Source organism: Erinaceus europaeus, chromosome 23 (assembly GCF_950295315.1).
Source record: "Erinaceus europaeus chromosome 23, mEriEur2.1, whole genome shotgun sequence".
In the NCBI taxonomy this organism is placed as follows: Eukaryota; Metazoa; Chordata; class Mammalia; order Eulipotyphla; family Erinaceidae; genus Erinaceus; species Erinaceus europaeus.
Genome location: NC_080184.1, coordinates 13,378,374 through 13,391,893, shown reverse-complemented (window position 1 = coordinate 13,391,893; position 13,520 = coordinate 13,378,374). Strand labels below are relative to the sequence as shown.

Below are 13,520 nucleotides of genomic sequence, written 5' to 3'. Positions count from 1 at the left end.
CAGTGGGAGGGTTCTGCAAAGAGACTCTCCCGCCTGAAGCTCTGAGGTCCCAGGTTCCATCCCCAGCACCACCAGCAGCCAGAGCTCAGCGGGGCCCTGGGCTCTCTCTCCGTCTCTATCTTTCCCTCTGTATCACTCTAGTTCACTAAAATAGAATGAAATATATTTAGGTTAACCCAGTTGAGCACAATGCATTCCAGTGCAAAAGGATCTGGGTTCGAGCCCTCACTCCCCACCTGCAAGGGGAGCGCTCCGGGAGTGGTGGAACAGGGCTGCAGGTCTCTCTGTCTCTCTCTCCCACTCTCTCTCCCCCTTCCCTCCCAATTTCTCTCTGTCTCTATCAAATTAATTAAAATCCCTACATATTGACGGTCAGACAGTGGCACCCCCAGTTAAGCACACACATCTCTGAGCATAAGGACCTGGGTTCGGACCCCTGATCCCCACCTGCAGAGGGGAAGCTTGACAAGTGGTGGAGCAGGGCTGCAGGTGTCTCTCTGTCTCCCTCTTCCCTTTCCCTTTCTCTCTGTCTCTATCCAATATATAAATAAATAAAATAAAACCTATCTGCCTATCATGAAGTTAAAACAAGAAACAGCAGAGTCCTCCGAAGCCAAAGCAGGGTCGTTATCTGACTGGGATTCGAACTCATGTCCTTTCACCACGTCTCGAGTCCCCCACTGTAGAAGGGTTCTCAAACCTTCCTGTTCCAACACCTTTGGAGCCAAGAGGCTGACCCTTGAACTTGAGGGTGGAATGCCCCTATGGGGACACTGAGGAATTGATGGCTGTCCTGCTTCTTGGGGGGTGGGGGTGACATTCTCAGTGGTTCTGGACGATTCCCAGGGGGGGCTGGGAGGAGCCTTCCAGGGCAGGGCTCCCAACAGGGTTGGGGAGGGAGGGGGAAAAGGGTGTGTGGTGGGGAGTCTTCCCGGGATGGTCGCCTACTGGAGCCTCAAACCTGAGGCCAAGCTGGCCGGGGTGGGACGTCTATGGGTCGTGCATGTCTCTGTGTGTCCTCTGTTCTCTCTCTCTTTCTCTCTCTTTCTCTCTCTCTCTCTCTCTTCTGAGGCGCTTACAGTCTCTCTCCCTTGGCGCTGCCGCCCTCGCCAGGAGCAGTACACGGTAAAGTCTCTCTCGCACTCTCTTGTCCTGTCTCGTTCTGGTCCTCCGTGTCCTCGTAGCTGTGTCCCCACCCTCCCCCAAGGGTGTCAGTCACTGTCCCCCTTCTGCCATGTCTCACCATCAGCCGGGCTCTTGGCAGAGAACAGAAAGGACTAATCTGGGGGGTTCAATGGATTTAGCAAAAGGGGCTGCTGCTGAGGAGAGAAAGAAAGGTCTAGCTTCCTAGGGCTCTGTGGAAAATAATAATAGTCATAGTAAGAATTAAATAAAACAATAAAAGGTTGTTTCTTAGCACTTCCTGGCACCAGCATGGAAAATGGGGCTGGTGTGACCCCAGAAGTCCACCCCGTGGACCGCAGAGAATAGTTCTCAGTGCTCTATACAACCTGGACCTCCATGTTTGAAGTTATATATATATAATTTTTGTTTTCACCTCCAGGGTTATCGCTGGGGCTCAATGCTGGCACTAGGAATCCACTGCTCCCAGCAGCCATTTTTTCCCCCATTCTTATTGGATAGGACAGAGAGAAATGGAGAGAGGAGGGGAAGACAGAGAGGGGGAGAGAAAGACAGACACCTGCAGACCTGCTTCGCCGCCTGGGAACCTACTCGCCTGCAGGTGGGGAGCCGGGGCTTGAACCCATATCCTCATGCCGGTCCTTGCACCTTGTATTATTGTGCACTTAGCCAGGTGAACCACCGCCTGGTCCCTTGTGAGGTCATTTTTATACCCACCCTAAATTGGTCAGGAGGTTTTTTAAAAATCTCATCAAAGGACTTTGTGAACTAGGTGACAGTGGTGTCATTCATTGGGGTGACATCCCTCAGCGACCCAGGGATGCGGGGGGCTGGAGGGGAGGGTAAGGAGATTGAGCGAGAAAGAAATAGCTGTGATTATAGCTTCCAAGCCAGCTCTTGGTTCCAAAGAACTCACTTTCGCTCACTCCATTTGTGTTTCAAGAAAAGTGTTGGTGGCTAAGTTGATGGGCTCACCATGGAGCTAGGACCTCGGGCAGGCACTGTGTGCTGCATCCCAGCCCACTTTTCTTTCCGAGAAAGAGAGGGGAGGCAGGAGAGACGTTTAAAAAACAGAGCTTCCTCTGCTGCAGGAGCCCTTTCCATGTGGTGGCAGGGCTCGAAGCTGGGTTGCTCACTTCACAGTGCAGGTGCCCTACCCTGGCTGGAAAATCAAGTGTGAGGGAGGCAGAAGCCACCCCTGAGAGACGCTTGAGGGAGAAGAAATTGTGGCTCTGTTATGTTGTCTAGATACTTAAGCCGATGTCTGACTTGGCAAAATTAAGGTCATTCTCGGTAACTCTGCTGGTGTGTGTCTCACACTCTAGGGATACAGAGAGCTTTAAGAGCTCAACCTGGAGAGGACACACCTCATCATGCATGTGACCCTGGGTTTGAATCCCTGGCAGCACCATGGACAGCATCCAGGGAGCCCCATGGAGGGTGGGCAGGAATGTAGGGTCTCTCTTCTCTCAGCACCATGGACAGCACCCAGGGAGCCCCATGGAGGGTGGGCAGGGGTGTGGGGTCTCTCCTCTCAGCACCCTGCACAGCACCCAGGGAGCCCATGGACGGTGGGCAGGGCTGTGGGGTGTCTCCTCTCTCAGCACCCTGCACAGCACCCAGGGAGCCCATGGAGGGTGGGCAGGGCTGTGGGGTCTCTCCTCTCTCAGCACCCTGCACAGCACCCAGGGAGCCCATGGAGGGTGGGCAGGGCTGTGGGTCTCTCCTCTCAGCACCAGGCACAGCACCCAGGGAGCCCCATGGAGGGTGGGCAGGTCTGTGGGGTCTCTCCTCTCTCAGCACCCTGCACAGCACCCAGGGAGCCCATGGAGGGTGGGCAGGGCTGTGGGGTCTCTCCTCTCTGTGTCTAAAAAAGAAAATGAGAAAAGAATTCACTAGGAGTGGTAGTGGGATAATGCCAGCTTAAAGTCCTGATGACAAGGAAGAAGGAAAGGAAGGAAGGAAAGAAGGAAGGAAGGGGAAGGAAGGAAGAGAGAGAGGAAGTAAGGAAAGAGTGAATGAGTGAATGGGGTCTCGGGCAGGGGTGCACCCAGTAGAAAGCGCATGTTGGTGTGTGCAAGGACCTGGGTTCAAGCCCCCAGTTCCCACACACAGAGGGGAAGCTTCACATGCCACGGAGCAGCAATCCAGGTGTGTCTCCTTCACTCTGTTTCTCAACCCCTATCAAAAAATAATGACTGCTGGATGCAGGCTCCAGCCCCAGTGATAACCCTGGTGTCAAAGAAAGAAAGAGAAACAAAAGGGGTGGGAATCTTATTTTGGCATATAAATGGGGTAGCTCTTCTAGGAGGCAAATGTATAGGGAAGTCCCCCCCAAAAAAATAAATAGATAAAGCAAAACTGGTCGATATCTATTTAAGTGCATTCTGAGACAGTGTACTGGGGGAAGGGGGGTCCCAAGATTGAAGGGGAAGGGAACCCCCCAAAAAGAACAATTCAGAGTCAAAGCCTTTTTTTTTTTTTTGAGAGGCTACCACTTGACAGAAAGAAGGTTCCTGGCGCCTGGGGTTATGGCTGACCTTGGGGTGCTGAGGGCTACAGATGGAATATGTGGGTGCAGAGGTGCAAGAGGGTGTGTGTGTGACCCCAGGAACACAGGCATAAAGGGGGGCTCAGGTGGGTGGGGCAGAAGGATCAGAGGTAGTGGGTGGGGTCACACAAGTTCCAGAAATGTGGGTGCTGTCCTGGGAGTGAGTAATGGGGATATCCTGATGGTGGGGGGGAGTTCTGATCCCCAGCGTGACAAGATCACCAGCTTTGTCACTCCATTCTGATGGGAGGAGACATGGGAATGGATTTGGGGAGGACAGGCAGTTGGCCAGTGGGATCCAGTCTCAGTGAGTGACCAGGGATGGAAGGAGGATATTTTTATCAGAAATCTGAACTTAACACCCAGATCTGAGGGGACAGAGGAAGTGGGGTGTCCCCATGGCCAGCCCCCAGTAACTTCAAGGGGCAGGGGGTCCCCAATACTGAATCTCAGATTCCCCAGGCACCCCAGACTGCAGTTCTCTGAAATAAAGAGGGTGGGTGTGGGTCCACCATCCTTCTTAACAGCTGATGGTCCTTGGTTCTCCTAGGGGAGGGGGCATTGGAGGGACCCTCAGGGAACTGGGGGGCTGGCTTTGTGGGATACTTAAGACATTTTCTGAACCCTGCCCCACTGGGAACGGAGGGATATGATTCCATCTTCCAAGATTTTTTTTTGCTATGAAGCTATCGTCAGAGAGATCCCATGGGCTGGGAAGAGTGGACAGTGTTCTGCGGGGGTGGGGGGACAGAGAGTCACCCCTCAAAGCTGCATGGGCCCAGCTGGACCTTGGGGGTGGGACTTGTGTGCCCTGAAAGTTGCCCCATGGCTCCTAAGCCACACAAGCAAAGGCAGAGCTGCTGCCCCCACCCCAGGTCCTGGTCTCACGTGTGCCTCCCCCCACCTGGCTCTTACCCCACCTCCAGGGGAAACAGCAAAGGCAAAGACATCAACACCATCAAGTCCCTGCGAGTCCTCAGGGTGCTGCGACCTCTGAAAACCATCAAGCGGCTGCCCAAGCTCAAGGTGAGAGGCCATGGGTGCTTGAGCACAGTGCTCACTGCTCCAAGAGGGTGTGTTACCGAATCCTGCCAGCAGATGGCAGCAGAGCAAGCAGATGGCAGGGACTCTCTGGGCTCCAGGAGGGTGTGTTACCGAATCCGGCCAGCAGATGGCAGTAGAGCAAGCAGATGGCAGGGACTCTCTGGGCTCCAGGAGGGTGTGTTACCGAATCCGGCCAGCAGATGGCAGCAGAGCAAGCAGATGGCAGGGACTCTCTCTGCTCCAGGAGGGTGTGTTACCGAATCCGGCCAGCAGATGGCAGCAGAGCAGGTTAATAATGGGAAATCACTGTTCCGACAGGGTGTATTACTGCATCCTGCCAGCAGGTGACGCCAGAGCAAGCAGCTTAAGAGACATCATCACTTCTTTGTGTCATTGCAGCTAGAACAGAATAGAATCTCTTTAAATTATTTAATAGAGTCAAATTTATCAGGGAGAGGAAGGGAGAGAAAGAGAGACACCTGCAGCCCTGCTTCATCACTCGTGAAGCTTCCTCTCCTGCAGGTGGGTAGTGGGGGCTTGAACCCAAAGCCTTACACATGGTGACAGGTGCATTCTACCAGCTGTGCCACTGCCTGGTCCAACAAATATGATCTTACTAATCGATTTATTTTGCCATCAAGATTTTTACTGGGGATCCCTGATGCACAACTTCCAGTGGACACTATATTTTTTACATTGAGTCTAAGAGATAGAGAGACATCATAGCCTGGCTATTGGCTTGGGGGGCTAGAACCCAGGTCCTTGAACTGGGCAAATTATCTCCCAGACTCTCCCCTTAAGTGGGAAAATAAATGGTAACCAGACATGCACAAGAACAGTTTGATAATTTTTTAAAGTAAATAATTCAGTGGGCCATTTGGTGATGCACCTAGGACCTGAGTACAAGCCCCCGGCCCTCACCTGCAGAGAGAAAGCTTCACAAGTGGTGGCGCAGGGTTTCGGGTGTCTTTCCATCTCTTCCTCTGTCTCCCCCTCCCTTCTCAATTTCTGTCTCTATTTTTTTTAAAAAATCAATAAAAAGATTTATTTAAAACAAAGTAATTTAAGACCAAGAGATCATTCAATGAATAAGATGCCTCCTTTGCCAGGGACACTCGGGTTTGAGCCCTGACTCCACATGGGAGGAGCTGTAGCACCAGGGGCAGCTCCCTCTCTATAGCTGTCCATCTGGATGGCAAGATAGCCAGAAAATGGGAGCATCCCTGGACCAATAGAACTGAGAAAGGCCTGGGTATTCCAGATGGTCAGAGGGGGGTGGTGGTGACAGTCTGGGGGTGCTCAGGCCCTCGCCGCTGTCCCCACCAGGCGGTGTTCGACTGCGTGGTGAACTCGCTCAAGAATGTCTTCAACATCCTCATCGTCTACATGCTCTTCATGTTCATCTTCGCGGTGGTGGCCGTGCAGCTTTTTAAGGGCAAGTTCTTCCACTGCACGGACGAGTCCAAGGAGTTTGAGAAGGATTGTCGGTGGGTGCTGGGGGACCCTGGGGCGCTGGAGCTTGAAAAAAAAAACAAAAAATACCAGGGCGAGGGTTGGAGGGGTAGACCCAGGGAGGTGACTGAGGCCCCAAGTTCGAGCCCCTGCATCGCAGGTGCCAGAGTGAAGGAGGCTTCTCTTCTTTTTCTCACTCATTATAAGTAAATAAAAAGTGTGGCCCAGGAAGGGGCTCAGTGGACAAAGCGTTGTGCTCTCAGGCATGAGGTGGTGAGTTCGAGCCCTGGCATCACATGTGCCAGAGAGAGGCTCTGGGTTCCTCTCATAAATAGATCTGGTTTTTTTTATTATGGAGTGTTTGGAAAATAACATTAAGAATGAAGCTTGCAGCTGCCTGGGAGGGGTGCAGGGGTGCAGTGGATAAAGCACTGGAGTCTCAGGAATGAGGTCTTGAGTTTGATCCACAGAATCACAGCTGCCAAAGGGAGGCTCTCCTCGTCTCCTTCTCTCTCTTCCTCTCTCTCTCTCTCCCTCTCTCTCTCCCTCACTCCTCCCTCTCCCTCCTTCTGTCTCCCCTCTCACTTTCTTCATATCTCCTCTCTCCCTCTTTCCCTTTCTCCCCCTTCCTCTCATTCTCTCCCTCTCTTTCTCTCTTCCTTTTACTCCATCTTCTCCCTCCTTTTCTCTCTCACTCTCACCCTTCTTCTCCATCTTTGTCCCTCTCCCTCCCTCTCTCTTCCTATCTCCCTTTCCCTCTCTCTCCCTCTCTGTCCCTCTCTCATGCACTCTTTCTCCCTTTCCCTCTCTTCTCCTCCCTCCCTCCCTCCCTCCCTCCATGTCACTCTCTCCCTCTCCATCCTTTTTCTCTTTAAAATAAAGAATGAGAGACTTAGCTGAGGCTACTTATCAGTGAGGTCATGTACGTGCAGGGTTCTGAGCTCAACCCCCCACCTCCCCCTTGACCCCTCCCCCTGACAGCGGCAAGTATCTTCTGTACGAGAAGAACGAGGTGAAGGCGCGGGACCGCGAGTGGAAGAAGTATGAGTTCCACTACGACAACGTGCTGTGGGCTCTGCTCACTCTCTTCACTGTGTCCACCGGCGAGGGGTGGCCCCAGTAAGTGGGTCCCAGGCCCTACAGACCCCCGGGGTGGTGACAGGCAGGGCAAATACCAGAGAAAGAAGGGGGCCCCCCTCCTAGGTCCCTGAGATGGGAAAACCTTCCCCAGAACGAGTAGCCTGTTGTGTTTCATACTTTACCCCCTTAATCTTGCAAGAGAACATTCTATGTTGGGATTATTTCTGGGGTAACTGCACCACACCCTACCCCAAGCAGAATGGCTCATGGGATTACTGGGACACCTGCTTCTCTTTTTCCTTAATAGTATTCTTATTCTGCCACAAAGATTTTATTATTTGGTTGGCTGGTTGTTTTTTTTTTTTTTCTGTATTGGAGGGATTAATGGTTTACAGTCAACAGTGAAATAGAGTAGTTAGTACATGTGTAACTTTTCTCAATTTTCCACAGAACAATTCAACCCCCTCTAGGTCCTCTTCTGCCATGTTCCAGGGCCTGAACTCCCCCACCACCACCCCAGAGTCTTTTACTTTGGTGCCATGCATCAAGCCCAGTGCAAGTTCAGCTTTGTGTTTCTGTATTGTTCAACTTTGATTGTGATTAATAGAGTACAATTCATACAGTTCCCACCACCGGAGTGTCATATCCCATCCCCTCCATCTGAAGCTTCCCTATTTTTTTCAATTCTTCTAGGAGTATGGAACAAAGATCTCTGTGGGGTACAGAAGGTTGCAGATCTAGCTTTTGTAGAAGCAAATTGCTTCTTCAACTAGGGTTTTTTTAACCTATCTGATTCCACCTTTCCTGGTGTTCTATTTTGTCTTTTCACTATCAGGCAGAGACGGGGAGAGAGACAGAGACAGACAGAAGAAAGACCCCACAGCCCCAGTCCACCACTCAAGCAGCTTTCCCTGTGCAGTGTTCAAGCTTGGGCCCTGGCATATGGCAAAGTGTGTGCTCTGCCGGGTGGGCTAGCTTCCATTCCCCACTTGTTTAGCAATTCAAAGTCTCCACTTCCTCCCCCTTGTCCTCCACCCAGTAGTCCCAAAAATACCATTCAGGGAGGTGTGGTTGGTTTTTGTTTTTTGTTTTTTGCCTCCAGGGTTATTGCTGGGGCTCAGTGCCTGCACCACGAATCCACTGCTGTTGGAGGCTATTTTTTCCCTTTTGTTGCCCTTGTTGTTTATTGTTGCTGTTATGATTATTGTTATTAATAGTATTGTTGTTGGATAGGACAGAAAGAAAAGGACAGAGGAGGGGAAGACAGAGAGGGGGAGAAAAAGATAGAAACCTCTAGACTTGCTTCATTGCCTGTGAAGTGAGCCCCCTGCAGGTGGGGAGCCAGGGATTCAAACCAAGATCCTTAGGCCTGTCCTTGCGTTTCACACCATATGCGCTTAACCCACTGCGTCACCACCCAGCACACAGATTCTTGTTTTTAACACACTTTTGGACAGCACTCAGGGAGCCCTATGGAGGTGGGCAGGGCTGTGGGTCTCTCCTCTCAGCACCAGGCACAGCACTCAGGGAGCCCTCTGGAGGGTGGGCAGGACTGTGGGGTCTCTCCTCTCTCAGCACCCTGCACAGCACCCATTGAGCCCCATGGAGGGTGGGCAGGGCTGTGGGGTCTCTCCTCAGCACCCTGCACAGCACCCAGGAAGCCCCATGGAGGGTGAGCAGGGCTGTGGGTCTCTCAGCACCAGGCCAGCACTCAGGAAGCCCTATGGAGGGTGGGCAGGACTGTGGGGTCTCTCCTCTCTCAGCACCCTGCACAGCACCCATTGAGCCCCATGGAGGTTGGGCAGGGCTGTGGGGTCTCTCCTCTCTCAGCACCCTGCACAGCACCCAGGGAGCCCCATGGAGGGTGGGCAGGGCTGTGGGATCTCTCCTCTCTCAGAACCATGGACAGCACCCAGGGAGCCCTATGGAGGGTGGGCAGGGCTGTGGGGGTCTCTCCTCTCTCAGCACCATGCACAGCACCCAGGGAGCCCCATGGAGGTTGGGCAGGGCTGTGGGGGTCTCTCCTCTCAGCACCAGGCACAGCACCCCAGGGATCCCTGTCAAGGGTGGGCAGGGCTGTGGGGTCTCTCCTCTCTCAGCACCCTGCACAGCACCCAGGGAGCCCCATGGAGGGTGGGCAGGGCTGTGGGGTCTCTCCTGTCTCAGCACCATGGACAGCACCCAGGGAGCCCTATGGAGGGTGGGCAGGGCTGTGGGGGTCTCTCCTCTCTCAGCACCATGCACAGCACCCAGGGAGCCCCATGGAGGGTGGGCAGGGCTGTGGGGGTCTCTCCTCTCAGCACCAGGCATAGCACCCCAGGGATCCCTGTCAAGGGTGGGCAGGGATGTGGGGTCTCTCCTCTCTCAGCACCATGCACAGCACCCAGGGAGCCCCATGGAGGGTGGACAGAGCTCTGGGGGGGTCTCCCCTCAGCACCATGGACAGCACCCAAGGAGCCCATGTAGGGTGGAATAAGGCCAGAGGATATCCTGTTCTCACTTTGTGTCTCTCTAAAACAGAATGACTCATCCATACACCAAGTCCTGGCATCACAAAGCAAGATTAATTGAAGGGCCATAGAGTTAGTTGTACAGGTAGAGCGCACGCACTACGGTGGTCCTTGGGGGAAGTTCTGATGCTCTGATACACACACACACACACACACACACCGTCTCTTTGTCTGAATGAACAAGTGGCCTTGGAGTGGTGAAATCACTCACTTTGAGGCTCCAGCTCTACAGATAAATAAATTGTAGTGGGGAAAAATAAAAACCAGAGGGGCAAGTGGTGAATAGCCTGGGAGGGGCTGGGGGAGAGGGGATCCTCAGCAGTTGTGGTGGGACTAGTACTAGGACACTCCACGGGGGATGCAGGCAGGCTGCATGCAACCACAGTCTGGAACCTTCGAGCGCCTGCTCTCCTGGGCTCTCCCTCTGACTGGCCCCCCGACTCCCTGTCCCCGGCCCCCAGGGTCCTCAAGCACTCGGTGGATGCCACCTTCGAGAACCAGGGCCCGAGCCCCGGATACCGCATGGAGATGTCCATCTTCTACGTGGTCTACTTCGTGGTCTTCCCATTCTTCTTTGTCAACATCTTCGTGGCCCTGATCATCATCACTTTCCAGGAGCAGGGCGACAAGATGATGGAGGAGTACAGCCTGGAGAAGAACGAGGTGCCACCACGCCCGGGACACAGAGACGCAGAGACATCAAGAGACACTGCACCCAGAGACACTACAGAGGGACACACAACACAGACACAGCAGAGACTCAGAGACACCTCACAGAGATACAAAGAGACAGCACAGAGACACAGGACACAGACTCAGACACACCACACACACAACACAGAGACAGCGCAGAGACACAGAAGCACACCACACAGCACAGAAACACATTCAGGGACACGCCACACAGCAAAAGACCACACAGAGATATAGCAGAGACACAGAAGAGATAGAGGACAGAGAAACAGATCACAGCACAGAGACACTGCATAGAGATATAAAAGGACACACCACAGGGACACAGGGACACAAAGCAGAGACAGACCACACTGAGACTCAGAGAAGAGAGACATCACAGAGAAGCTTAGAGCATACAGGAAAGCACAGAAACACAGAGAGCCGACTCAGCACATCATATGCTGTACTGACATAAACATACATCACAGCTCACATGTGATATTCAGCACGCTGAGACCATACACACATGCCATAGGGAACATACTACACACATGGCAGGAACATTACCCACCAGTTATTCACACCACATACATGCACACAGAGAAACCAGCTTATTGGGGGCTGGGTAATGGTACAGCCTGTTAAGCACATTCATTACCAAGCCCAAGGACCCAGGTTCGAGCCACCACTCCCCACCTGCAGGGGGAAGCTTCAGAGCAGTGAAGGGGGTCTACAGGTGTCTTTCTTCCTTGCTATCTCCCCCTCCTCAATTTCTGTCTGTTGTCAAAAGTAAAGAGAAGAAGGGAGGGAGGGAGGGAGAAAGAGGATAACGAGCTCGGGGCAGTTGGGGACGGCGAGGCAGCGGAATGCTGTCTGCAGGTTACGTCTCCCAGGGACCCCAAGGGACATCACAGCCAATGAAAAATGCCTCCCAGAGATAAGGGATACATTTCCGTGGGAAATAACGCTGAATCTTCACAGTCGCTCAGATGTTGGGGTCCGGACCCAGCTACTGACTCATTTTAGCATCTGGGCTGCCTCCTCCGCAAAGTGGCTCAACCTCTCTGAACCTCCCTTTCCCTCTGCAAAGTGGGAATGGGGACTGTGGGAAATAGCCACTTCCCTTGCTTGATGAGGGGAGACCCCAGGCGGTGAGGAAAGAGGCTGTAGTACAAGGTTGGGCAGTTGCAGACATCTTTGTGCTTGTTGGGAGAAGAAAAGTGTGGGTGTTGTTGGAATTTCTGGGCAGCCCAGGGGATCTAGTTGGAGAACAGATATTCAAGTGGCAATTTTTCCCCTGCAGAGAGCCTGTATCGATTTTGCCATCAGCGCCAAACCCCTCACCAGACACATGCCCCAGAACAAACAGAGTTTCCAGTATCGCATGTGGCAGTTCGTGGTATCACCACCTTTTGAGTACACCATCATGGCCATGATTGCACTCAATACCATTGTGTTGATGATGAAGGTGAGTCTTCCTGGCTCTGCCAGAACCCCACCCCTTTTATCTCCTGGTCAACTGGAACCATCTGCTACCAGAAAACTCTGGCTGTCATTTCATGGCTTTGAATTTACCTCTGAGGACTGCTTTAGCTGCACCTCCATAGCTCTTTTTTTTTATAGCTCTTGTCTTGCACTAGTTTCCTTTTTGATTACTTCCTTAACCAACCATTACTCAGTAGAAAGGAAGGCATTCAGTCTCTGTATATTTGAGTCCTGCCCAATTCTCTTTTCTTAATATTTTATTTTATAATGAGATGAGGATATAGAGAAAGAGGGGCCTGGTGGTGGTCTACCAGCTTAAATGCACATAGTATGAAACACAAGGATACTGGTTCAAACCTCTAGCTCCCCACCTGTAGGAAGGTCACTTCACAAGCAGTGAAGCAGATCTGCAGGTGTCTATCTTTCTCTGTCCCCTGCTTCTTTCAATTTCTCTCTTTCCTATCCAATAAAAGGAAAAAATGATAAAAAGAAAGAGACCAGAGTACTGCTCACCTCTGGTATATGGTGGTACCAGACATGCATTGAATCCAGAACCTCAAGTGTGCCAGTCCTGTGTTCTACCACTGAACTCTCTCTCCAGCCCCTGTTTTTGGTCTTTTAAGTCTGTGTATACCTCAGATTTTTTTTTTGCCACCATGAACTTTTTGAGGGGAGTGTGAGGAGCTCACAAGTTGAATTTAAAAATGCCCATACCTCCAGCTCCCTCAGTTTCTCCTGTGGGCTGTTCTGATTTCTTCTTCCATCTGCTCAAACTCTTGTAACTTAGTACTGAGAGCTGAAGAGTACTGATTTCAGTCTGATGAAAGAGCTTGAGCAAAAAATGGTCTCCTGAATAGCCCACGTCTTGATGTGTATGAGGTCTAGATTCAAACCCTGGCAGCAACTGAGAGTGTCATGGCCAGCACCAGAAGAAGCTCTGTGGTTGGTGGAGTGATACTATTGTGCCATATCTCCCTCTCCCCCCCTCAAAAGTTAAGTAAGGGTTAAGGAGGCCACTTTGTGATATCATCATGTGTGAGGCCCTGATCTCATTCCTTGGTGCCAAATGAAAGGAATTATTTCCTTAAAATAATAAGTTCGGGAGTCAGGCAGTAGCACAGCGGGTTAATCGCATGTAGCGCGAAGCACAAGGACCGGCATAAGGATCCGGGTTTGAGCCCCCGGCTCTCCACCTGCAAGGGAGTCACTTCGCAGGCAGTGAAGCAGGTCTGCAGGTGTCTGTCTTTCTCTCCCCCTCTCTGTCTTCCCCTCCTCCATTTCTCTCTGTCCTATCCAACAATGATGACATCAATAACAACAACAATAATAACTACAATAATAAAACAACAAGGGCAACAAAAGGGAATAAATAAATATTTTTTAAATAATAATAAGTGAATAAATAAAACCACCTCCGTAGCGGTGATTGCATCTGGAACGAGGTATCAACTGAGATGAGGTGTAAGAAGCTTGAGTGAGAGAGAGAGAGAGAGTGTGTGTGTGTGTGTGTGTTCTAACTGGTTGAGGGACGTGGTCTCACATTGGGGGTGCCCAGGTCGTATGTATAGCTGTCCGACATC

At 51.9% G+C, this 13,520-nt stretch overlaps 1 protein-coding gene across 6 annotated transcripts in view; it reads left to right on the top strand.

The window, feature by feature from the left end:
- Nucleotides 1-13,520, top strand: part of CACNA1A (calcium voltage-gated channel subunit alpha1 A) — a 194,359-nt gene that overhangs the window by 137,365 nt on the left and 43,474 nt on the right. For all 6 annotated transcript variants that reach the window (XM_016192271.2, XM_016192270.2, XM_060181837.1 and 3 more), the window contains exons 25-29: nucleotides 4,621-4,720; nucleotides 6,065-6,225; nucleotides 7,172-7,309; nucleotides 10,242-10,443; nucleotides 11,759-11,923. In XM_016192271.2, the coding sequence (XP_016047757.2) occupies nucleotides 4,621-4,720; nucleotides 6,065-6,225; nucleotides 7,172-7,309; nucleotides 10,242-10,443; nucleotides 11,759-11,923 (766 nt within the window). The remainder of the gene's footprint in view (nucleotides 1-4,620; nucleotides 4,721-6,064; nucleotides 6,226-7,171; nucleotides 7,310-10,241; nucleotides 10,444-11,758; nucleotides 11,924-13,520) is intronic.